Genomic DNA, 27,819 nt, shown 5'->3' with positions numbered 1-27,819 from the left:
CCGAAGAGCTCCAGACTGTTGTTCATTTCAACTTCAAACTGCGTTGAAAGTTGCTGTAGAACTGTGTTTTATTCACTGGGCTATCTGGAGTGTTCAGAGTAGACTTTTTACTATTTGTTTAATTTCACCTTTATTTAACCAGGTAGACTAGTTGAGAACACCTTTATTTAACCAGGTAGACTAGTTGAGAACACCTTTATTTAACCAGGTAGACTAGTTGAGAACACCTTTATTTAACCAGGTAGGCTAGTTGAGAACACCTTTATTTAACCAGGTAGGCTAGTTGAGAACACCTTTATTTAACCAGGTAGGCTAGTTGAGAACACCTTTATTTAACCAGGTAGACTAGTTGAGAACAAGTTCTCATTTACAACTGTGACCTGGCGCAGACTAAAGAATTGAAATAGACAAACTGCCAGTGTTCTGAAGTTCTATGAAATGATCAGGAGAAGTTGGGGTAACACTTTACTGTAGGTGTCCTTAGGCATGTGTTAATAAAGCCTTTTATAACACCTATATAACAACAGTAATGAGTAACGGCATACAATCTTATGAAACTAGTTCATAATGGGTGTTTATAGATGACTGTTTATCCTGTTGTCATATGCGCTAATGTCTACTGTTAATAACAACTGGTCAGTCTGCATGACAACTTATGTCCTATTCTATTACATGCTACATAAGTGTCTGCATACCATATGTTATAACGGGTGTTATATCATTTACCAATCTCTTTGTCACATTATAAAATGGGTTGTTTGGATGCTGATTGGTTGATAGCAAGGAGTTATCACCACAATCCATGCATAATGTCTGTTAGCAGTTCCATTAGTTTTACCACATCCACTGTCCCACAGCCCAGCCAGTCAATTTATAAACCTCCCTTGGAAAAAAGCGCCTCTGGACAATATTTCTCCATGCTACTAGCCTATCTGACCTGTGCAACATGTTGCATCTCCACTGTGCCATGCATATGAACGTGACGAGACTGACAGCTTCTCTGATCCAGGCCAATTCATTTATCAGGATCATTCTAATGATATATCCAAAGAATTGGCAATAGAAACAAAGGTAGTAGCTAAAACAAATGAAAATTCACATAGTTTGCGGTCATTTCAGCTGCTTGATGGGATTGTGTGTTAGCTTTAGTTTTCTAGCTAGCAAGCAAAGGAGAATATTAGCCTAGCTATCCTAGCTAGCCTAGCTATCCCATAACTACACTACACGACCAAAAGTATGTGGACACCTATTCGTCGAACCTCTCATTCCAAAATCATGAGGCAGTTGGTCCCCCCCTTTGCTGCTATCACAGCCTCCACTGTATTGGGAAGGTGCGGTAGCAATTCTATAGGAAGAGCGAGACTGTAGATTCTTCTAACAGCTTTATTATAAGATTTGCAAAAATGAAGCAATCAACCATCACCAAGAAAGGTTCAGAGTTGAAAGCTTAACAAACATAGTCGGGTCTCTGCTTTTTATGTAGAAGTACATCCTTTCTGTGTACGTGGCAGTGAGCAGATAGTGTGTATAAGGTCATTAGTTGTCTGTGCAGATTTAAGATAGCACGAGGTTGATAGCCCGAGGTCTCAACCGTCTATCTACATTCCCAACAGTAAACACTATAATGTGCTCCTTTCTGCAAGTTTCCATACATGTGACTTCCTGTAGACAGTAAACGAACGGGATGTCACATGCTGCGGTTTCACCCAAACGGACCTTAGTTATGGCTTATGGCTGAGTCCCACAAAGACAAGTTTGTATCAGGTTAGAAATAACACTAGCATATAACAAGATACCATTCTTTAAGCAGTAAAACATGGGATAACATGACTAGTTATGTCATTTTCCACAACAGAGGCTTTCCACTAGATGTTGGAACATTGCTGAGGGGACTTGCTTCCATTCAGCCATGAGCATTAGGGAGGTTGGGCATTGATGTTGGGCGATTAGGCCTTGCTCGCAGTCTGTGTTCCAATCCATCCCTAAGGTGTTCGATGGGGTTGAGATCAGGGCTCTGCAGGCCAGTCAAGTTCTTCCACATCGATCTTGACAAACCATTTCTTTATGGACCCCTGCACGGGGGCATTGTGATACTGAAACAGGAAAGGGCCTTCCCCAAACTGTTACCAAAAAGTTGGAAGCACAGAATCGTCTAGAATGTCACTGTATGCTGTAGTGTTAAGATTTCCCTTGACTGGAGCTACGAGGCTTAGGCTGAACCATGGAAAACAGCCCCATACCATTATTCCACCTCCACCAAGCTTTACAGTTGGCACTACGCATTGGGGCAGATAGCGTTCTCCTGGCATCCGCCACACCCAGATTTGTCCGTCAGACTGCCAGATGGTGAAGCGTGATTTATCACTCCAGAGAATGCGTTTCCACTGCTCCAGAGTCAAGCTTTACATTACTCAGCCGACGCTTGGCATTGTGCATTGTGATCTTAGGCTTGTGTGCGGCTGCTCGGCCATGGAAACCCATTTCATGAAGCTCCCGAGTAACAGTTCTTGTGCTGACTTTGCTTCCAGAGGCAGTTTGTAACTCGGTAGTGAGTGTTCCAACCCGAGAAGAGGCTTTTTTTACTTGTTGGTGATGAAGCCTAGAGGTCACCGATTATGATTTTTCAACGCAGATACCGATACCGATTATTGAAGGACCAAAAAAAGGCCGATAACGATTAAATCGGACAATATTTATTTATTTATTTGTAATAATGACAATTACAACAATACTGAATGAACACTTATTTTAACTTAATATAATACATCAATAAAATCAATTTAGCCTCAAATAAATAATGAAACATGTTCAATTTGATTTAAATAAAGTGTTGGAGAAGAAAGTAAAAGTGCAATATGTGCTATGTAAGAAAGCTAACGATTAAATTCCTTGCTCAGAACATGAGAACATATGAAAGCTGGTGGTTCCTTTTAACATGAGTCTTTAATAGTCCCAGGTAAGACATTTTTGGTTGTAGTTATTATAGGAATTATAGGACTATTTCTCTCGCTTCTTAGACTTGCTTTCAATGAGAAGATCTATAAGATTTTGGTTAAAATTTTGTATGAAAGATACTTATAATTCACAGCAGACAGTTTTCATTGTGTAAAGACCAGTGTCTGGCCCTACTGGAGCCATCTCTCCCTGGTATGGTAGAGACCAGTGTCTGGCCCTACTGGAGCCATCTCTCCCTGGTATGGTAGAGACCAATGTCTGGCCCTACTGGAGCCATCTCTCCCTGGTATGGTAGAGACCAGTGTCTGGCCCTACTGGAGCCATCTCTCCCTGGTATGGTAGAGACCAGTGTCTGGCCCTACTGGAGCCATCTCTCCCTGGTATGGTAGAGACCAGTGTCTGGCCCTACTGGAGCCATCTCTCCCTGGTATGGTAGAGACCAGTGTCTGGCCCTACTGGAGCCATCTCTCCCTGGTATGGTAGAGACCAGTGTCTGGCCCTACTGGAGCCATCTCTCCCTGGTATGGTAGAGACCAGTGTCTGGCCCTACTGGAGCCATCTCTCCCTGGTATGGTAGAGACCAGTGTCTGGCCCTACTGGAGCCATCTCTCCCTGGTATGGTAGAGACCAGTGTCTGGCCCTACTGGAGCCATCTCTCCCTGGTACCGTATAGAACAGAAACATTGGTATGACGATTAAATTTCATAAATTTCATGCTCTGAAATGCTCTTTAGGTTTAATCACCAAAAATACATCGTAAATCTCCTGTCAGTGTTATCTCCCAGAGGTCCACTTTGAGAGAGGAGAGAGAGACACAGAGAGAGAGAGAGAGACACAGACAATACGCCCAGTAGTATGTCTTTCAAAGTAATGCTGCTGACAGTCACCAGTGAAAGGTAGCTTTGGATCCAGTACACAGTTCCTCTGTAACCTACAATGGATCCAGTATACAGTTCCTGTGTAACCTACAATGGATCCAGTATACAGTTCCTGTGTAACCTACAATGGATCCAGTATACAGTTCCTCTGTAACCTACAATGGATCCAGTATACAGTTCCTGTGTAACCTACAATGGATCCAGTATTACAGTTCCTGTGTAACCTACAATGGATCCAGTATACAGTTCCTGTGTAACCTACAATGGATCCAGTATACAGTTCCTCTGTAACCTACAATGGATCCAGTATACAGTTCCTGTGTAACCTACAATGGATCCAGTATACAGTTCCTCTGTAACCTACAATGGATCCAGTATACAGTTCCTGTGTAACCTACAATGGACCCAGTATTACAGTTCCTGTGTAACCTACAATGGATCCAGTATACAGTTCCTGTGTAACCTACAATGGATCCAGTATACAGTTCCTGTGTAACCTACAATGGACCCAGTATTACAGTTCCTGTGTAACCTACAATGGATCCAGTATACAGTTCCTGTGTAACCTACAATGGATCCAGTATACAGTTCCTGTGTAACCTACAATGGATCCAGTATACAGTGAGTTGTTGAGGAAGACATGGTGATCCAACCAAATACATGACACCAGACCTGTTAAATAAATGACTAGCCTAGAAAGATCCAGGTACAGTCACTGATACCCAGGGGGCCGAGCGGTGCCTCCATGGCACACTTTGTCCCTTTTGGAGAGGTTCCTGTCATTCTAATGCTTCATCCAATACTAACACAATTACCCGTGTTCTCACCTGGGCTCTAAGCCAATCACATTCACTTTCCTCTAAGCCAATCACATTCACTTCCCTCACCACACATGCATTGACCGGGACCATTACAGTAGAACAGTAATCTAATTTGCTGAAGGCTCAGAAATGGCCCTCTGCTATAACCTCTTTTCTAAACTCATACCGTTGGTAACATAACATGTGTATTGTTGATTTGATGCCCCATCAATAGGAAGGCAAGGTAATGACATCCCCATATTGTTACCTACTGTTCACTGCAGGTAGATTGTATGTGTAACGACGTTCGTCTGTAGGAGGAGAAGCGGACCAAAAAGCAGCGTGGTGGTTACTCATGTTCTTTAATGGAAAACTGAACGATACATGAAATAACTTAAATCTACAAAACAACAAACGGAACGTGAAAACCTATACAGCCTATCCTGTGACAACAAACACAGTGACAGGAACAATCACCCCCAAACACACAGTGAAACCCAGGCTACCTAAGTATGATTCTCAATCAGAGACAACTAATGACACCTGCCTCTGATTGAGAACCATACTAGGCCGAAAACATAGAAATGCCCCAAACATAGAAAACAAACAGACTGTCCACCCAACTCACGCCCTGACCATACTAAATAAATACAAAACAACAGAAATAGAGGTCAGAACGTGACAGTACCCCCCCCCCAAAGGTGCGGACTCCGGCCGCAAAACCTTGACCTATAGGGGAGGGTCTGGGTGGGCGTCTGTCCGCGGTGGCGGCTCTGGCGCGGGACGCGGACCCCACTTCACCATTGTCTTAGTCCGCCTTATTGTCCGCCTCCGTGGCTTACTCACCATGACCACCCCTCTCAATGACCCCACTGGACCGAGGGGCTGCTTGGGACAGAGGGGCAGCTCGAGACAGAGGTGAAGCAGCAGCTCGGGACAGAGGGACAACTGCTCGGGACAGAGGGACGATAGCAGCTCGGGGCAGAGGGGCAGCTGCTCGGGACAGAGGGGCAGCTGCTCGGGACAGAGGGGCGGCAGCAGCTTGGGACAGAGGGGCGGCAGCTGCTCTGGACAGAGGGGCAGCTGCTCGGGCGGCCCCTGGCTGACTGGCGGCACTGGCGGCCCCTGGCTTACTGGCGGCCCCTGGCTTACTGGCGGCACTGGCGGCCCCTGGCTGACTGGCGGCACTGGCGGCCCCTGGCTGACTGGCGGCACTGGCGGCCCCTGGTTGACTGGCGGCACTGGCGGTCCCTGGCTGACTGGCGGCCCCTGGCTGACTGGCGGCACTGGCGGCCCCTGGCTGACTGGCGGCACTGGCGGCCCCTGGCAGACGGGCGGCACTGGCGGCTCCTGGCAGACGGGCGGCGCTGGCGGCTCCTGGCAGACGGGCGGCGCTGGCGGCGCTGGGCAGACGGGCGGCGCTGGCGGCGCTGGGCAGACGGGAGGCTCAGCTGGCGCTGGGCAGACGGGAAGCTCCGGCAGCGCTGGACTGAGTAGCTCCGGCAGCGCTGGACTGAGTAGCTCTCGTAGCGCCGAACAGGCGGGAGACTCCGGCAGCGCCGGAGAAGAGGAAGGCCCTGGTAGCGCCAGAGAGGCGGGAGACTCCGACAGCGGCGCCGGACAGGCGGGAGGCTCCGGCAGCGGTGCCGGACAGGCGGGAGGCTCCGGCAGCGGCGCCGGACAGGCGGGAGGCTCCGGCAGTGGCGCCGGACAGGTGGGAGGCTCCGGCAGCGGCGCCGGACAGGCGGGAGGCTCCGGCTGCTCTGGAGAGGAGAAAGCCCCTGTAAGGATGGGCCGGAGAGACAGCCTGGTACGGGGGGCTGCCACCGGAGGGCTGGTGCGTGGAGGTGGTGACGGATAGACCGGACCGTGAAGGCGTACTGGAGATCTTGAGAGCAGGGCTGGCACCAACCGCCCTGGCTGGATCTTCACCCTAGCCCGGCAGATGTGGGGAGCTGGGATGTAGCGCACCGGGCTAAGCACGCGTACTGGGGACACCGTGCGAACAACTGCATAACACGGTGCCTGACCAGCACCATGCCCGCCACAGTTAGCACTGCTAGGAGCACTGTAGTGCTGAGATGGCACAGGACGTGCAAGGCTAGGGAGATGCACAGGAGGCCTGGTGCGTGAGGCTGGCACAGTCTTCACCAGACCCCTCGCACGCACCTCAGGATGAGTATGGATAGCTGACCCCGGTGCCATTAAATCCCTGACACGCTCTGTCGGGCGAATGTCGTGCCTCATGCACCAAACCAGCAAATCCCTCATATCTCTCTCCTCCAATTTCCCCATTAACTCCTTCACAGTCTCTGCTTCACTCACCTCCAACACCAGCTCTGGTTCTGAGCTCCTCCTTGGCTCCTCACGATAAACGGGGGGAGTTGGCTCAGGTCTGACTCCTGACTCTGCCACACTCCCCCTGTGCCCCCCCCCAATAAATTTTTGGGGGTGACTCTCGGGCTTCCATCCGCTCTGCCGTGCTAGTTCCTCATAATGCCGCCTCTCTGCTTTTGCTGCCTCCAGCTCGGCCTTGGGGCGGCAATATTCTCCTGGCTCTGCCCAGGGTCCTTTCCCGTCTAGAATCTCCTCCCAAGTCCATCTCTCCAAGCAGTGCAGCCTCTCCCACTGCTGCTTCTGCTGCTGCTGCTGTTGCTCCTCCTGCTGCTGCCTTTGCTGCTGCTGCTGTTGCTCCTGCTGCACCAGTCGCTTCTCCTGCTGCTGCTGTTGCTGCAGCCTCTGTTTACCACGCCGCTTGGTCCTTGGTGGGTGGGTGATTCTGTAACGACGTTCGTCTGTAGGAGGAGAAGCGGACCAAAAAGCAGCGTGGTGGTTACTCATGTTCTTTAATGGAAAACTGAACGATACATGAAATAACTCAAATCTACAAAACAACAAACGGAACGTGAAAACCTATACAGCCTATCCTGTGACAACAAACACAGTGACAGGAACAATCACCCCCAAACACACAGTGAAACCCAGGCTACCTAAGTATGATTCTCAATCAGAGACAACTAATGACACCTGCCTCTGATTGAGAACCATACTAGGCCGAAAACATAGAAATGCCCCAAACATAGAAAAACAAACAGACTGCCCACCCAACTCACGCCCTGACCATACTAAATAAATACAAAACAACAGAAATAGAGGTCAGAACGTGACAGTATGTTGTAATATTCAATGAAATAAAACATTTAGAATGTATTGGTGAATTATATTAATCATGCATTTGTCATGTTGTTGCTACCATTAATGCGACGATGGCTATTCATCTAATAATTACATACCACGGTCAATTATTACGCGGTTAAATTAACCATATAACAATTGATTAAGTAGTAACCTGGGGCACCACGGGAAAAGTTTATTTAACGAGTTACCGTTTCCCGAATTAACTCAAATGTAGATCAGAATATCTCGATATCCTACCCATCATCATATTAATCAATTATTAATTATTACCTCATCAGTCTCATAATGAATGTTTCAATTCATTATTATTTATTTACTAACTAATGAAATAATCACACAGAAATACATAAACACACACACAGGATGATTATAGAATACTAACATAATGCAATGAAAGGTCCCTAGTGGACTATCCCAATATGACAGATTTGTAGACAATGGAAAGAGGTGGGGACAGATAAAGAGCGGGAAAGACAGAATGGACCCTCTACATACAGTTGATAACTATGCTCATGGAAATGATAATACTTTGCATATGAACGGCCGCTCATTCGAAAATAATTGCTACGTACGTTTTTACGCTTGTATGTCTTTGTTGTCTCTCTGTTGAAATCGCCGGTCCTTCTGTGGAGAGTAGTTCAACAGAAGACTCTGGTTTGTAACCCGGAGGTCACAATGTCTTTTGTAATTGTATTAGGATTTTGTTCTGGAGTGTTCATTAGAATTGATACTACAAGAGTACCACAATGATGAGAGGAATATGTTCTTCTCCTCTCGTCTTGATGAGAGGAATATGTTCTTCTCCTCTCGTCTTGATGAGAGGAATATGTTCTTCTCGTCTTCGGTCGAGTTTACTAGACTATTTTACATATACAGCTGCAGACTGTGAATGTGTAGTCTAGTCTTCTTCTTTGTTGAACGTTTCAGAGTTTCTAACCATTTCGTATGGTTCAGCTCACGCTGTCGGTCACACTGGTCTCAATGGTGGATTATTCAGGGTTCAGCTCCCGACCATTTTAAATGCCCGTAGCAACCCGGCAATGTACTGGTCTAATAGTTTTAACCATTACCTGACGGCCCCTGGCTTACTGGCGGCACTGGCGGCCCCTGGCTGACTGGCGGCACTGGCGGCCCCTGGCTGACTGGCGGCACTGGCGGCCCCTGGTTGACTGGCGGCACTGGCGGTCCCTGGCTGACTGGCGGCACTGGCGGCCCCTGGCTGACTGGCGGCCCCTGGCTGACTGGCGGCACTGGCGGCCCCTGGCAGACGGGCGGCACTGGCGGCTCCTGGCAGACGGGCGGCACTGGCGGCTCCTGGCAGACGGGCGGCGCTGGCGGCGCTGGGCAGACGGGCGGCGCTGGCGGCGCTGGGCAGACGGGAGGCTCAGCTGGCGCTGGGCAGACGGGAAGCTCCGGCAGCGCTGGACTGAGTAGCTCCGGCAGCGCTGGACTGAGTAGCTCTCGTAGCGCCGAACAGGCGGGAGACTCCGGCAGCGCCGGAGAAGAGGAAGGCCCTGGTAGCGCCAGAGAGGCGGGAGACTCCGACAGCGGCGCCGGACAGGCGGGAGGCTCCGGCAGCGGTGCCGGACAGGCGGGAGGCTCCGGCAGCGGCGCCGGACAGGCGGGAGGCTCCGGCAGCGGCGCCGGACAGGTGGGAGGCTCCGGCAGCGGCGCCGGACAGGCGGGAGGCTCCGGCTGCTCTGGAGAGGAGAAAGCCCCTGTAAGGATGGGCCGGAGAGACAGCCTGGTACGGGGGGCTGCCACCGGAGGGCTGGTGCGTGGAGGTGGTGACGGATAGACCGGACCGTGAAGGCGTACTGGAGATCTTGAGAGCAGGGCTGGCACCAACCGCCCTGGCTGGATCTTCACCCTAGCCCGGCAGATGTGGGGAGCTGGGATGTAGCGCACCGGGCTAAGCACGCGTACTGGGGACACCGTGCGAACAACTGCATAACACGGTGCCTGACCAGCACCATGCCCGCCACAGTTAGCACTGCTAGGAGCACTGTAGTGCTGAGATGGCACAGGACGTGCAAGGCTAGGGAGATGCACAGGAGGCCTGGTGCGTGAGGCTGGCACAGTCTTCACCAGACCCCTCGCACGCACCTCAGGATGAGTATGGATAGCTGACCCCGGTGCCATTAAATCCCTGACACGCTCTGTCGGGCGAATGTCGTGCCTCATGCACCAAACCAGCAAATCCCTCATATCTCTCTCCTCCAATTTCCCCATTAACTCCTTCACAGTCTCTGCTTCACTCACCTCCAACACCAGCTCTGGTTCTGAGCTCCTCCTTGGCTCCTCACGATAAACGGGGGGAGTTGGCTCAGGTCTGACTCCTGACTCTGCCACACTCCCCCTGTGCCCCCCCCCAATAAATTTTTGGGGGTGACTCTCGGGCTTCCATCCGCTCTGCCGTGCTAGTTCCTCATAATGCCGCCTCTCTGCTTTTGCTGCCTCCAGCTCGGCCTTGGGGCGGCAATATTCTCCTGGCTCTGCCCAGGGTCCTTTCCCGTCTAGAATCTCCTCCCAAGTCCATCTCTCCAAGCAGTGCAGCCTCTCCCACTGCTGCTTCTGCTGCTGCTGCTGTTGCTCCTCCTGCTGCTGCCTTTGCTGCTGCTGCTGTTGCTCCTGCTGCACCAGTCGCTTCTCCTGCTGCTGCTGTTGCTGCAGCCTCTGTTTACCACGCCGCTTGGTCCTTGGTGGGTGGGTGATTCTGTAACGACGTTCGTCTGTAGGAGGAGAAGCGGACCAAAAAGCAGCGTGGTGGTTACTCATGTTCTTTAATGGAAAACTGAACGATACATGAAATAACTCAAATCTACAAAACAACAAACGGAACGTGAAAACCTATACAGCCTATCCTGTGACAACAAACACAGTGACAGGAACAATCACCCCCAAACACACAGTGAAACCCAGGCTACCTAAGTATGATTCTCAATCAGAGACAACTAATGACACCTGCCTCTGATTGAGAACCATACTAGGCCGAAAACATAGAAATGCCCCAAACATAGAAAAACAAACAGACTGCCCACCCAACTCACGCCCTGACCATACTAAATAAATACAAAACAACAGAAATAGAGGTCAGAACGTGACAGTATGTTGTAATATTCAATGAAATAAAACATTTAGAATGTATTGGTGAATTATATTAATCATGCATTTGTCATGTTGTTGCTACCATTAATGCGACGATGGCTATTCATCTAATAATTACATACCACGGTCAATTATTACGCGGTTAAATTAACCATATAACAATTGATTAAGTAGTAACCTGGGGCACCACGGGAAAAGTTTATTTAACGAGTTACCGTTTCCCGAATTAACTCAAATGTAGATCAGAATATCTCGATATCCTACCCGTCATCATATTAATCAATTATTAATTATTACCTCATCAGTCTCATAATGAATGTTTCAATTCATTATTATTTATTTACTAACTAATGAAATAATCACACAGAAATACATAAACACACACACAGGATGATTATAGAATACTAACATAATGCAATGAAAGGTCCCTAGTGGACTATCCCAATATGACAGATTTGTAGACAATGGAAAGAGGTGGGGACAGATAAAGAGCGGGAAAGACAGAATGGACCCTCTACATACAGTTGATAACTATGCTCATGGAAATGATAATACTTTGCATATGAACGGCCGCTCATTCGAAAATAATTGCTACGTACGTTTTTACGCTTGTATGTCTTTGTTGTCTCTCTGTTGAAATCGCCGGTCCTTCTGTGGAGAGTAGTTCAACAGAAGACTCTGGTTTGTAACCCGGAGGTCACAATGTCTTTTGTAGTTGTATTAGGATTTTGTTCTGGAGTGTTCATTAGAATTGATACTACAAGAGTACCACAATGATGAGAGGAATATGTTCTTCTCCTCTCGTCTTGATGAGAGGAATATGTTCTTCTCCTCTCGTCTTGATGAGAGGAATATGTTCTTCTCGTCTTCGGTCGAGTTTACTAGACTATTTTACATATACAGCTGCAGACTGTGAATGTGTAGTCTAGTCTTCTTCTTTGTTGAACGTTTCAGAGTTTCTAACCATTTCGTATGGTTCAGCTCACGCTGTCGGTCACACTGGTCTCAATGGTGGATTATTCAGGGTTCAGCTCCCGACCATTTTAAATGCCCGTAGCAACCCGGCAATGTACTGGTCTAATAGTTTTAACCATTACCTGACGTCCGGCGTACGTCTGCGTGCTTGGTCTAATGTAGATTTAGTTAACGAGTGGTTTTATGCACTCACAAAAGGGGGTGTTCCATGACGCCGAAATAACGCCTGTGCTCTCGCGGGTGTGGTCACTGACCGGGTAGAACTTTCATATGAAAAACTATTCTCATTTAGAAGGCTAACATCACATTTCATCTCCTCACAAATAGTTTAATATTTAATCATATAAGTCTCCCCAACATTTAGATGTGAATCTGATAACTGGGAAATGTACACTTTCAGAGATACAGTTATGTTGTTCTACTGTCCTTAGTGACATCACAAATGAGTAATGAATTCAACAGGATTGTTCTTTAAGTACCCACAGGACCATTCCAAATGATTGGATTCCAGAAACATTGTTTCATTATCCAGTCTGTTGATGTTGGGAGTTTGAGGGAGGACTCCCTTTGTTCCACAGAGGTTCTCTCCCTCATTATTGCATGACAAGGAAGAGAGTTTCTGTAAGGTATTTACGACCGTCATCAAACTGGCCAACTTCACCCCATTCCCCCCTTTCCTCTCTGGTGGAGAGGGGGGGGGGGGGGGCTCTCTCTCTGATTGTCACCCAGAAGGGAAAATCATGACACATTGAACTGCATCCATCTATTCTGCCAACAATGTCTTACTGTACATCATGGAATGTTGAGACAAATGGACCTGTTTTTAAAACGTCTTATGAAGTGGGTTTTGTAGCATAAACTGTGATGTTTTAAAATATTTTTGACTGATATAGTGATTGTCTGTTTGTTTCATATCTGCAAAGTAGTGACAACGCTGTCAGTTCCACTTTAAGTGCACTTTACATTGTGTCATTTAAAGTGTTCACTTGTTTAATGTGAATGAATGTTTTGTTATCAATGTTTAGCTACCTGATCGATTGTAATGAGATACTTGGAACAAGAAAAAAATACAATTTTGAGAAGAAAGAAAGTGCCAGGACTGTCAAGACAATCATTTTTGTGTCTGTTTCTCTTTATTACTACAGACCGACTCAGATCAAGTCTGAGGCCAGTAACATCAACAGTGAGGACAAACCCAGCCTGCCTCTCTCCTTCCACACTGAGTAGAAACCTACAGTCACTGGGTCCTGATTGTGACAGTGGAGCCCAGTTTGCACTGCAGGATCCAGAGATGGCATCAGTGAAGCTGGAAGACTGCAGTCAAACACTGGAGCTGAATGTCAACATTAAAGATGAAGAAGAGGAGGAGAAGATTGGGAAATCTGTTTCTCATGGTAAGAGCACGTTCTATCTAACTAAGTTTGTTATTCATTCCAACTTCCCACTCTGCATGAAAAGTTGCAGTAGAACTGCTTCATGATGAACTGTTTCAATGAGAAGGTAGATGTTATTTCATGCTACTGACACTTGCATGGTTTGACACGAGGATTGGTTTTATTAACTGGGCTGTCTGGAGTGATCAGAGAGTAGACTAAAGAAGTGAAGTAGACAATCTGCCAGTGTTTTAAAGTTCTATGAAATGAGTCTGTAGTTACTAACCCTTGTGATAGTGAGTGGAGGATGATATGAAATGAGTCTGTAGTTACTAACCCATGTGATAGTGAGTGGAGGATGATATGAAATGAGTCTGTAGTTACTAACCCTTGTGATAGTGAGTGGAGGATGATATAAAATGAGTCTGTGTAGTTACTAACCCTTGTGATAGTGAGTGGAGGATGATATGAAATGAGTCTGTAGTTACTAACCCTTGTGATAGTGAGTGGAGGATTATATGAAATGAGTCTGTAGTTCCTAACCCTTGTGATAGTGAGTGGAGGATGATATGAAATGAGTCTGTGTAGTTCCTAACCCTCGTGATAGTGAGTGGAGGATGATATGAAATGAGTCTGTGTAGTTACTAACCCTTGTGATAGTGAGTGGAGGATGGTATGAAATGAGTCTGTGTAGTTACTAACCCTTGTGATAGTGAGTGGAGGATGATATGAAATGAGTCTGTAGTTCCTAACCCTTGTGATAGTGAGTGGAGGATGATATGAAATGAGTCTGTGTAGTTACTAACCCTTGTGATAGTGAGTGGAGGATGATATGAAATGAGTCTGTAGTTCCTAACCCTTGTGATAGTGAGTGGAGGATGATATGAAATGAGTCTGTGTAGTTACTAACCCCTGTGATAGTGAGTGGAGGATGATATGAAATGAGTCTGTGTAGTTCCTAACCCTCGTGATAGTGAGTGGAGGATGATATGAAATGAGTCTGTGTAGTTACTAACCCTTGTGATAGTGAGTGGAGGATGATATGAAATGAGTCTGTGTAGTTCCTAACCCTTGTGATAGTGAGTGGAGGATTATATGGCTCATAATTTTAGAGTAGTTGTATTCCCCTTTGTATTGTACAGTATACTTACTTACAGTGCCTTCAGAAAGTATTCATACCCCTTGAATTATTCCACATTTTGTTATGTTACATCTCAAATTCAAAATGGATTAAATTGATATTTATTCTGAGCCATTTGCACACACAATACCCCATAATGACATCACAATACCCCATAATGACATCACAATACCCCATAATGACATCACAATACCCCATAATGACAGGCAAAACATGTTTTTTGAAATGTAAAAAATGTAAATACAGAAATATATATTCACACCCCTGAGTCAATACTTTGTAGAAGCACCTTTGGCAGTGATTACAGCTTTGAGTCTTTCTGGGTAAATCTCTAAGAGTTTAGCACACCTGGATGATACAATATTTGCACATTTATTATTTTTAAAATTCTTAAAGCTCTCTTAAATTGGTTGATCATTGCTAGACAGACATTTTCAAGTCTTGCCATAGATTTTCAAGCCGATTTAAGTCAAAACTGTGACTAGGCCACTCTGGAACATTCAATGTTGTCTTGGTAAGCAACTCCAGTGTATATTTCCTTATGTTTTAGGTTATTGGTTATCGTCCTGCTGAAATGTGAATTTGTTTTCCAGTGTCTGTTGGGAAGCAGACTGAACCAGGTTTTCCTCTAGGAGTTTTCCAGTGCTTAGCTCTATTTAGTTTAATTTTATATCCCCAAATTAACATCCAAGTCCTTGCCGATGACAAGCATACCCATAACATGATGCAGCTACCACCATGCGAAGAGTGAAGAGTGGTACTCTGTGATGTGTTGTGTTGGATTGGCCTCTTCTCCGGGAACTGAGTTGGAAAGGACGCCTGTATCTTTGGAGTAACTGGGTGTATTGATACATCATAGAAAGTGAAATGAATAACTTCACCATGCTCAAAGGGATATTCAATGTCTTTTATTAAAACATTTACCCATCTACCAATAGGTGCTCTTCTTTGTGAGGAATATACTGCTTGACTGAGGAACCTTACAGATAACACAGTATGTGTGGGTTACAGAGATGAGGTAGTGTGGTGGAATATTCTATTCAAGTGAGAGACTTTGTCATTTCTTCAAACATTCATCTTTTTTAATATTGATTCATTATTGCAATAATGACACCAGTCAGCCCAACAGTCTTGACTTGTTGAGCTGAGCAGCCCAACTGATAATAATAAAACCGAGACCTTATATAGGACTTAAAAATGCTAAGTCAGGCTGGTTCCAACTCCCATAAGCCACCTTGGTTATTTACACAGGATGGTGTTCTACCCCCAACCCGGCTTAGTTTCCCAGATGCCAGGAAGATGAGACAATGAGGCATTGTTCTAAACTCTTCCAGGCTATCTCGGGTCACACACACCACATATTGTCTATGGAATGATAGCTTTAGGTAATTATCACCAAGTCAATGTCAGCCCAAGCTATCTAGCAAAAACCAATTTCCTTGACCCTACACCCAGACTAACTGCAGGAAGCTCAACTGGAAACCATCTCTTTATTAGTTGCCAGCCCAAGCTTCAAAAAGACTCCTCTCAGTTAACTCAGAAAGGGAGAGAGAGAGAGTCCTAAGAACCTTACTCAGACCATCCCATTCTCACCACATCACTCTCTGACATCATCACTCTGCGCCATTAGGATTTATTTAATAAAACTACCATTTGGTGCTTAAATGTTACAATCTTGTAATCCTGCTACCACAGTAGTCATTCAAAATGAATTTTAAACACTATTATTGCACACAGAGTGAGTCCACGCTGCTTATGTGACTTGTTATGCAACATTTTAGGCCGTAACAAAGATTGCATACTTATTGACTCGAGATTTCCGCTTTTCATTTTAAATTCATTTGTAAACATTCAGAAAAACTTAATTCCACTGACGTTATGGGGTACTCCACTGGCGTTATGGGGTGTTCCACTGGCGTTATGGGGTACTCCACTGGCGTTATGGGGTACTCTACTGGCGTTATGGGGTACTCCACTGACGTTATGGGGTACTCCACTGACGTTATGGGGTACTCCACTGGCGTTATGGGGTATTCCACTGGCGTTATGGGGTACTCCACTGGTGTTGTGGGGTACTCCACTGGCGTTATGGGGTACTCCACTGGCGTTATGGGGGTATTCCACTGGCGTTGTGGGGTACTCCACTGGTGTTATGGGGTACTCCACTGGCGTTATGGGGTACTCCACTGGCGTTATGGGGTACTCCACTGGCGTTATGGGGTACTCCACTGGCGTTATGGGGTACTCCACTGGCGTTATGGGGTACTCCACTGGCGTTATGGGGTACTCCACTGGCGTTATGGGGGTATTCCACTGGCGTTGTGGGGTACTCCACTGGCGTTATGGGGTACTCCACTGGCGTTATGGGGTACTCCACTGGCGTTATGGGGTACTCCACTGGCGTTATGGGGTACTCCACTGGCGTTATGGGGTACTCCACTGGCGTTATGGGGTACTCCACTGGCGTTATGGGGTATTCCACTGGCGTTGTGGGGTACTCCACTGGCGTTGTGGGGTACTCCACTGGCGTTATGGGGTACTCCACTAAACACTTTTCGGGCCTACCACTTTCTGTCCTGACAAATCAGTTTACAGGCCTCCCATATATAACACTTTCTGGCCAACTGGTGGTTTAGTTCCATCTGTCCTCCAACTGGTGGTTTAGTTCCATCTGTCCTCCAACTGGTGGTTTAGTTCCATCTGTCCTCCAACTGGTGGTTTAGTTCCATCTGTCCTCCAACTGGTGGTTTAGTTCCATCTGTCCTCCAACTGATGGTTTAGAATCTACAGATGTGGTTTTGTTCCATCTGTCCTCCAACTGGTGGTTTAGTTCCAGCTGTCCTCCAACTGGTGGTTTAGTTCCAGCTGTCCTCCAACTGGTGGTTTAGTTCCATCTGTCCTCCAACTGGTGGTTTAGTTCCATCTGTCCTCCAACTGGTGGTTTAGTTCCATCTGTCCTCCAACTGGTGGTTTAGTTCCATCTGTCCTCCAACTGATGGTTTAGAATCTACAGATGTGGTTTTCATATTCAGATGGTAAATAGTTGTAGTAGAATTCATGTTGATGCAACGATATCCAATATCTAGTCATGTATCCATGCCCTTGTATGTGTGTGGTATTGTGTGTATAACAATATCCAATATCTAGTCATGTATCCATGCCCTTGCATGTGTGTGGTATTGTGAGTAGGCCAATGACATAAATCCTCAAATGTAATCCTTTTAAAATTCAGGCTGAAACATAACAAAATGTAGAAAAAGTCAAGGGATGTGAATACTTTCTGAACACACTGTTAATGATGTCGTATGTATATCACCCCAACTGACTGGTTCTTCTGATGTTGTTCACACAGGAGACCATGTTGAGACATTCTCTACATCCAGAGAGCAACAGCAGGAAGATCACAGAGCTAAGAGGTCTCACCCCTGTCCACATTGTGAGGAGATTTTCCCATTTCTATCAAAGCTTAAAATACACATAAAAATACACACAGGAGAGAATCCGTATTCCTGCACTAACTGTGGAAAGAGATTCACAACATCACAATCTCTGACAGTTCATCAGAGAGTGCACACTGGAGAGAAGCCTTACTCTTGCTCTTTATGTGGGAAGAGGTTCTCTCAACAGATCCACTTACAAACACACCAACATGTACATACAGGAGTGAAGCCATACTCCTGCTCTGAGTGTGGGAAGAGGTTCTCTCAACAGTTCCACTTACAAATACACCAACATGTACATACAGGAGTGAAGCCATACTCCTGCTCTGACTGTGGGAAGACTTTCTCCCGATTGGATACCTTAAAAACACATGAACGTATACATACAGGAAATAATCCATATTCCTGTACTGACTGTGGGAAGACTTTCTCCCGATTGGATACCTTAAAAATACATGAACGTATACATACAGGAGAGAATCCGTATTCCTGTACTGACTGTGGGAAGAGCTTCACAACGTCAGGGACGCTGATAATTCACCAGAGAGTGCACACTGGAGAGAAACCTTACTCCTGTTCTGGCTGTGAGAAGAGGTTCTCTCAACATATCCACTTACAAAAACACAAACGTCTACATACAGGAGAGAAGCCTTACTGCTGCTCTGACTGTGGGAAGGGTTTCTCTCAACAAAACCACTTCAAATCTCACCAGCGAATACATACAGGGGAGAAGCCTTACTGCTGCTCTGAATGTGGGAAGAGTTTCATCCGATTGGAAATATTAAAATGCCACCAGCGAATACATACAGGAGAGAAGCCTTACTGCTGCTCTGACTGTGGGAAGAGTTTCTCACAACTGGGCAACTTAAAAACACACCAACTTATACATAAAGGAGAGAAGCCTTACTCCTGCTCTGACTGCGGTAAGTGCTTCACAACATCAACTGATGTAAAAGTTCATAAAAGAGCACACACAGGAGAGAAGCCTTACTACTGCTCTGACTGTGGTAAGAGTTTTGCCAGATTGTATACCTTAAAAACACATCAAAGTATACATAAAGGGGAGAAGCCTAATCAGTTCTCTCAGACCAACTATGATTAAAGTCATTGCATCACTTAATTCTCAAGAAAGCATAGCACACTATTGTAATCCTATTGTTTCTCATTGTGAGAGAACTGTGCAGAGAAAAGGGAGCATTCTAGAATTTTAGCCTCTCTCTACTTTACTGATCAGTGAGTGTGCACCTGGTCAGTTTTGATGTGTTTTGTTAGCTTCTACTTTACATATATTGAGAGGACTTTCGATTTGCCCTTAGGGTTGAATATCCTCTGTGAGGCTGGTTGACTGGGTGGTACTGCTTTCCTCTGCATTTTTCTGTGAGGAATGAGATACAACATGTATCAGATAGAGATGATGTGATCAGTTTTCTGTGGGAATGAGTTAGTAGAGAACATGTATCAGATTGTGATGATCAGTTTTCTGTGGGAATGAGTAAGTAGACACAACATGTATCAGATTGTGATGATGTGATCAGTTTTCTGTGGGAATGAGTTAGTAGACAACATGTATCAGATAGAGATGATGTGATGATCAGTTTTCTGTGGGAATGAGTTAGTAGAGAACATGTATCAGATAGAGATGATCAGTTCTCTGTGGGAATGAGTTAGTAGAAAACATGTATCAGATAGAGATGATGTGATGATCAGTTTTCTGTGGGAATGAGTTAGTAGACAACATGTATCAGATAGAGATGATGTGATGATCAGTTTTCTGTGGGAATGAGTTAGTAGACAACATGTATCAGATAGAGATGATGTGATGATCAGTTTTCTGTGGGAATGAGTTAGTAGACAACATGTATCAGATAGAGATGATGTGATGATCAGTTTTCACCATCATTTTGGGGGGGATTGTTTTAGCTATTAAAGGACTATTTGTTTAATTATATACAGTTTATGAAACAACTACATGTGTTTTATTACATTGTATTTAAAAACTAGATTAGTTATTTTCATCATTGATGATGGATATGTTTAGATTACTCCGTTGAAGCCAACTTAATTGACATGCCAATAAAAAGTAAATGAAATTGTAAATGAATTTGTACTGGTCAAACTCTTTTCTTTTATAGTTAGTTATTTTATATTATATCTGACACTATGAATGGTTCTTATGGTTGTATTCAGTTCTTCATATTAGATCTGACAGTATGAATGGTTCTTATGGTTGTATTCAGTTCTTCATATTAGATCTGACAGTATGAATGGTTCTTATGGTTGTATTCAGTTCATATTATATCTAACAGTATGAATGGTTCTTATGGTTGTATTCAGTTCTTCATATTAGATCTGACAGTATGAATGGTTCTTATGGTTGTATTCAGTTCTTCATATTAGATCTGACAGTATGAATGGTTCTTATGGTTGTATTCAGTTCTTCATATTAGATCAGACAGTATGAATGGTTCTTATGGTTGTGTTCAGTTCTTCATATTAGATCTGACAGTATGAATGGTTCTTATGGTTGTATTCAGTTCTTCATATTAGATCTGACAGTATGAATGGTTCTTATGGGCTAAGTGCCTGGAGTGTTTTGGTATGACTACAGATAGGAGTTCTCTCTGACCCTGCGATGTCACCAGGAAGGAACCACATGTCTCTATCACACTCCAGCCCAGAAGGTGGCAGCGATGCACAGTTAATGTTGGTTTGCGCACTACAAATAAAGACCATAAAAGAAAACTGCATACTTAGTGACCTCACCACCTCCCCATGCAGGAGAACAATGTATGTGCATTCAGTGACTGCACACTATTAAACTTTAGTTTAGTTCTTAGTACTTTTAATTTAACACCGATGTCAGCTTTTGGTTTGTCTCTAGTGATGGGGAATCAAAGCTTCCTGAATCATTGAGGTGTTCCAGCCAATTGTGTCAAATAGATTCATTATTCAAGTCTTTGATCAACACAGTGTACGTTAGTGGCACCTGCTGGTTAAAATAATTTAGAGCAGCCTAATTCTAAAGGACGATGTCCCACACCCTGTAGCGCAGGGATCTCTTCCTGGAGATTTACTGTCCTGTGGGTGTTCAGTCCCACCCTCTTCCTGGAGATCTACTGTCCTGTGGGTTTTCAGTCTGACCCTCTTCCTGGAGATCTACTGTCCTGTCGGTGTTCAGTCCGACCCTCTTCCTGGAGATCTACTGTCCTGTAGGTGTTCAGTCCCACCCTCTTCCTGGAGATCTACTGTCCTGTCGGTGTTCAGTCCGACCCTCTTCCTGGAGATCTACTGTCCTGTAGGTGTTCAGTCCAACCCTCTTCCTGGAGATCTACTGTCCTGTAGGTGTTCAGTCCGACCCTCTTCCTGGAGATCTACTGTCCTGTAGCGCGTGCGCAACGTAGTCTATTTCCCTTCAAGCAAACCAATGAGATGGTTGTTTGAAGAAACAAAGTTTCGGACGCCATTGATCACGTCCTTCTGATAAAGTGATATAGGCATCGGCACACTTCTTCCAAGTACACTGCTTAGCGATTACGACACATGCCTCAGTGCTCTGGCATTAAACATCACTAATTGTCACCTAAATGCAGTGTTGATTTTAGCATGTAAATCTTGGTGGGGAATACTCCCCCAAAATGTTTTTGATGCATGCCTGCAATGCCACTGCACAATACATCAATTGCACTATAACAATGCCCACAAACTGTTAGGGCCTACATAAAGCTGTCCCAACATCAGAGCTTTTATTTCAGCAACATGGAGTGAATTCTTACCACTGCTACAACTGGCTATCAGCAGACCTTTGTCTGGCAGTGAAACAGTCGTCCAGCCTAATTTACTGCCTATATAAAACATAGCTGATATGGCTGACTTCCTTAAACAAATGTGGTTTCTATTGACAATTCAGATGTACAAACTATGGCATAAGGGGACGATGAGCGGATAAGAGGCAATCCATAATTTTAATGAGACATTAATGAGCGAGCCAGGACGGACGTAGTCAATAACTATTTATTCAGCACTTTTGAAATGTACAGTGACAGAATTCAGAACATGGGCCGTTCTTAAAGTATCCCCTTTGTACACCAAGTCAGAACCGTAGGATAAATAAAGGGGTAATGTAAGCAGACAATGAAAGCTCGTACAATATTCAATAATTACATTTCTCTAAAACAGGCTATAGGCTACATGTGCACTACCAAGTCAGTAGGCTAAATGATGGGGTGGAAAGGGACCAAATTATTAGGGTGAGGCACAGGGGCTACTAACAGATTACTACACAACATACACTTAGTATTACTTTCTTAGCTACAGTATACACATCTCCCTGGCATGTTACATTATTTATGCAGCAGCATACAAGACCTTTTTGGACTCACCTTGTTGTGCCGTGTTCACTTGAACAGGAAGGTGACGCGGCGGTCCTTCTTGTGGGCTCTAGAAAGAGGCCAGAGTTCCCGAATTGGAATTCCGAGTTGGATTACCGTTCAAAATTATTTCCCCAGTTGCAAGCTAGTTTTATCGGAGTTCCTTGTTGTCTTGAACTCACTGAAGTCTGAGATTTCCCAGTTCTGACTTTCCAGTTGGTTTGAACGCAACAGAAGTCATGCTGGATTGACATTATGGCCAATGTATTCAAACTCTTCTGGCCCATGGCGTTACCCCGTTTTTTTGTGATATCCAATTGGTAGTTACGATCTTGTCTCATCGCTGCAACTCCCCTACAGACTCAGCGAAGGTCGAGAGCCAAGCCACACAAATGTGTTGGAGGAAACACTGTTGAACTGATGACCAAGTCAGCTTGCAGGCACTCAGCCCGCCACAAGGAGTCGCTAGAGCACCATGGGGCAAGGACATCTTGGCCGGGCCAAACCCTCCCCTAACCCAGATTATGCTGGGCCAATTGTGCCCCACCTCATGGGTGTCACGGCCGGCTGTGACACAGCCTGGGATTGAACCCGGGTCTGTAGTGACGCCTTGGCACTCATTGTTGAATTTGCGATTAACATGTATTTATTTTTTGTTAAACCGGTGGGACTCAAAACAGGCTCTGCCCTGAATGACACGTGGCCACTGCCCTAAATCTATTATCACTGCACTTTCAACCATATAAAAGCACAACAAAGTCCAAATGGGAAAACAATGTTAGATATTTAGTTTATTTATCCAACAACAATGTGTTCTCACTGTGCTTTAGTTGAGTTTGCATTAATAGTACATGGTGCATGTGGTAAACGCTGTTCAATAAGGTTCTGACAGATTATTACAACAATTATGAAGATCTCACAGAACTGAAACCTGCTGTCCTGAGCAAGCTCACCGTCTCTGATTACATAAGAACATTATAGTTACAGTCACCCCAAAATATGTCCATGGATGTTTTATTTGTTTAAAGGTTGAATAAATACTTTTACATTAGTTTGTAAGATAACCTTCACTTCTGACTATATACTTTATCACAAAAGTAATATTGAATTGTGTTTAATAATAACATTTGAAGGAGATGTATCTACTGATTGGATAGTTCCATATGTGCCACTGGCTTAGTCCTAGTCTTTAACTTGGATTATTGGTTGAGATGGAGACGTGAATCGAACATGTCAATTATTGAGATCCCTCAATCAATGTTCCCTATAATTGTTTTGGGCATTGAGCAAATTTCAGGTCTGCTGAGCAAAAAACATTAATGTTGTCAAAATTCTGTGCAACTTCCTGTACCTGCTTTAAGTTACAGTTCTAACAGTGGCCAAGTAGGCTACAGTGGCTATTTATTCATAATGTAGGCCTACCAGAGTGGCATACCATCAAAAACAATGGAGAAGAATGCATCCCATAATATTTTAACATGGAAATAGCTGTTCTATCATTCAGCCTACAGTAGCAGCCAATGTGTGGTGTTCGATGTAGACCTACATTCCATGAGACTTTAAAAAAAACATGCAGGTCTTCACATGAACCTGTTTATCCACTTGTCTTTCAGACAAGGAGACAAAAAAATGTGTTTCATGCAAGAAACCACTTTAGAAAACAAAATTCATTATTATTCCCATATCATTATCATAAAGAATGGGATTAATTATGCTACCCTCTGCCTATTGGCTACTTGGCTTATTCAAGACCTTCTTAACAGTGCCCCTTTAAGAGGTTTAAAAAAAATAGAAATGCAGACATTTTGTGCTCTTGTAGGAAGCAACCAGTCCCCCATTGTTGACTAGAAATGATCTATAACTGGGATAATAACTCACTAACTACCACTACATGCAGCTCTCGCTTTGATCTCAAATCAAGCACATCTACTTGTGATCACTCGTACTGTAAACACAGTCCAGTTCAAAGTGAATGGCAGATCCATATATGACAATGGGCTATTTGCATTGAGGTCTACAGCAGCTCTGATTGGTTATGGCGCAACGGTCTGTGTAGAGTAATGACCTGAATCTTGTCTGTCAATGAAATAGAATCTTACTCCAATGCGCTCTGTCTACAAGAATATTCCTTGCACAGTTTAGCATACTAAAAGCCTTTGCATAGTTTCTGACGCTGAACAAGACAGGAAGTTGAAAGGAGCATCACAAAGCTAAATCTGACCTATTCTGTAACATGTTTTGTCATCATAAACAGCTGTGAGACCTGCTAGAGTACTGCAACTGTATTGATCTCCTGAATCATTGTAGTTATGGGGGGTTATCTTTACAGTAAATATAATGCTTTTGTTTAATTCATGAATTTCCAATAAATATATCTGTATTTATCTACTCAATACATGTCACGACAACAGTACACATTGGGACAAGACAATTTACTAGTCACCAATATTATCTAAATCAACTCAGTGATGACTGTTTAACAGTCTTATGGCCTGGAGATAAAAGCGGTTTCATTCTCTCTGTCCCAGCTTTGATGCTCCTGTACTGTCTCCGCCTGATGGTAGCAGAGTGAACAGGCCGTGGCTCTGGTGGCTGAGGTTCTTGATGATCTTCTTGGCCTTCCACAGAGATCATCTACAATACATATGTAATGGGTTGAAAACCTTAGACACTAAAACAGACACTGCTTTAGTTTTCTTGAATCAAAGTTTATTTGTCGAGATAATCAATCTCACTTTTATATTCTACATGGTTTAATAGTAGTTAGTCCATCAGTCCAATAATGTCGCTGTTGCACTGTGGTAGTGGGGGGACAGGAAGTTCCGGTAGGTGCCCACCATTCTTCGGAATAAAGAAAACGTCAGAACTGTGTTGTCGTTATTACTACAGGTATGTAATAGCACGTTTAAACTGTCTAATGTCGAAATAAGGTCATAACGTGTTAGATAACACATCCTTCAAGGTAGGATCACGTTTGGGAAAGGTTTGGGCTTGTTTTTCTGTGAAGAACGTGATAAAACACTATTTTACAAGCACACACGTTTTCATTTGTGAGGCTTTCGTATATAGCTCAGTGTGTTTCGCCTGGGGATTTCAGTACGAAACGTTTTGCATAGTTGCAGATAGAAATCTTCTGAATAGAACTGACATGATTCCTTAGAATCAGAGGCATGTTTGTTCTACATAATACATGTATATCTGATCGTGGCCAACGTCTCGGTCTCCCCGCTTGTCCCTACATATGTGAAGATAGCCACAATAACGATTAGCCACAATAGTGGAATTTGCGTTTCGACCTCAAAATAAAAGTCCCAAATGAAAGTGATACAAACGGATAGAAAATAGTGGAATCATTCCATATTTGGACTAGAAACGCTAAACATGGTTGGAATGTTACTTCATTAAAAATGAATTACAATAATTCATTAAATTGAGAATAAACAGAAAAAAACGTTTGAAATCCCACTGTGGATGTATTAGACGCATAATTGCATTGAGAGCATGTTTATATGTACTTATGAAACTGGTTGGATTGTGCACCCATATAACGGGTGACACCCACAGAATACAATTACCGAGAGTTAACACATATTACTGTCTTAGCTCTTATTGCAGGACTTTGACTGAATACTCACCTTCCCAGTCAGTCTATTACAGGGGTTCTCCAGTACTATTTGAGAAGGTCCAGTCACACACATTTCCTAGGTGGCAAAGGTCCAGATGGATATTGTCATTTATTGGTATAGTAACAAACTCCCAACTTGCAACCACAAAATCTAAACAATCCTCTTGTTGGCAGAGAGAACATTTAGCAGTTTTAATGCTAATATCCCACAATTCTACACATTACCATGGGGCTGAGATTTGTTCTCTTTTTTAAAGCTAATTTCCTACAGTTCTACACGTTTCCATGTCTTCTGTGTTTATATGATACCAGGGGTCCGTATTGACCCACTCTGGATCAGGACCGTGGTCCGTATTGACCCCACTCTGGATCCGGACCGTGGTCCATATTGACCCCATTCTGGATCCGGACCGTGGTCCGTATTGACCCCATTCTGGATCCGGACCGTGGTCCGTATTGACCCCATTCTGGATCCGGACCGTGGTCCGTATTGACCCCATTCTGGATCCGGACCGTGGTCCGTATTGACCCCATTCTGGACCGTGGTCCGTATTGACCCCATTCTGGATCCGGACCGTGGTCCGTATTGACCCCATTCTGGATCCGGACCGTGGTCCGTATTGACCCCATTCTGGATCCGGACCGAGGTCCGTATGGACCCATTCTGGATCCGGACCGAGGTCCGTATTGACCCATTCTGGATCCGGACCGAGGTCCGTATTGACCCATTCTGGATCCGGTCCGTATTGACCCATTCTGGATCCGGACCGAGGTCCACCAGTTGAGTATGGAGGGTCTTTTGTTTGTGTTGGACATTCATATTGCACTCTACAGTCTTACCTATGGATTGTTCAGCCTACTCAGTGACACCCACAGAACATAACTATGTAGAGTTTACACAAATATTAGCATCTCAGCTCTATTGCAGGACTCTGAAACCTCTGTTGTCCGGGAGTATGCTCTTTTTTTCTCATTGTAATATTTCATCAAAATAGTTTAAACTGACTTTTTGTTGTTGCAATAAACACTGATCTGGTTTTCAAGTCTGTAAATGAAAATGCCCTTTTTTTGTGGCAGGTATTAGGCTATAGAACATAAACACAGGTCTCATCATCAATCTCGTAAGGCTATGTGCTAGTGATTAGCCAGCTAATCTTTATATTCCAAGTGCAGCCAACATGGATCTATCTGCTAGATACAGTGCCTTGCGAAAGTATTCGGCCCCCTTGAACTTTGCGACTTTTTGCCACATTTCAGGCTTCAAACATAAAGATATAAAACTGTATTTTTTTGTGAAGAATCAACAACAAGTGGGACACAATCATGAAGTGGAACGACATTTATTGGATATTTCAAACTTTTTTAACAAATCAAAAACTGAAAGATTGGGCGTGCAAAATTATTCAGCCCCTTTACTTTCAGTGCAGCAAACTCTCTCCAGAAGTTCAGTGAGGATCTCTGAATGATCCAATGTTGACCTAAATGACTAATGATGATAAATACAATCCACCTGTGTGTAATCAAGTCTCCGTATAAATGCACCTGCACTGTGATAGTCTCAGAGGTCCGTTAAAAGCGCAGAGAGCATCATGAAGAACAAGGAACACACCAGGCAGGTCCGAGATACTGTTGTGAAGAAGTTTAAAGCCAGATTTGGATACAAAAAGATTTCCCAAGCGTTAAACATCCCAAGGAGCACTGTGCAAGCGATAATATTGAAATGGAAGGAGTATCAGACCACTGCAAATCTAGCAAGACCTGGCCGTCCCTCTAAACTTTCAGCTCATACAAGGAGAAGACTGATCAGAGATGCAGCCAAGAGGCCCATGATCACTCTGGATGAACTGCAGAGATCTACAGCTGAGGTGGGAGACTCTTTCCATAGGACAACAATCAGTCGTATATTGCACAAATCATGGCCTTTATGGAAGAGTGGCAAGAAGAAAGCAATTTCTTAAA

General features: G+C 44.5%; 1 protein-coding gene across 3 annotated transcripts in view; it reads left to right on the top strand.

The window, feature by feature from the left end:
* Positions 1–19,969, top strand: part of LOC118965193 (gastrula zinc finger protein XlCGF26.1-like) — a 43,611-nt gene extending 23,642 nt beyond the window's left edge. For 2 of the 3 annotated variants that reach the window (XM_036981898.1, XM_036981897.1), the window contains 2 exons: positions 13,060–13,308; positions 17,781–19,969. In XM_036981898.1, the coding sequence (XP_036837793.1) occupies positions 13,060–13,308; positions 17,781–18,970 (1,439 nt within the window). In that variant the 3' untranslated portion in view covers positions 18,971–19,969. The remainder of the gene's footprint in view (positions 1–13,059; positions 13,309–17,780) is intronic. The other variant, XM_036981899.1, reaches the window with a different exon arrangement.
* The last annotated feature ends 7,850 nt before the right edge of the window (positions 19,970–27,819 follow it).

This window comes from Oncorhynchus mykiss, chromosome 7 (genome assembly GCF_013265735.2).
Source record: "Oncorhynchus mykiss isolate Arlee chromosome 7, USDA_OmykA_1.1, whole genome shotgun sequence".
Lineage (NCBI taxonomy): Eukaryota > Metazoa > Chordata > Actinopteri > Salmoniformes > Salmonidae > Oncorhynchus > Oncorhynchus mykiss.
Note: the sequence above shows the minus strand (reverse complement) of the source record. Positions and strands in the feature narration are given on the sequence as shown.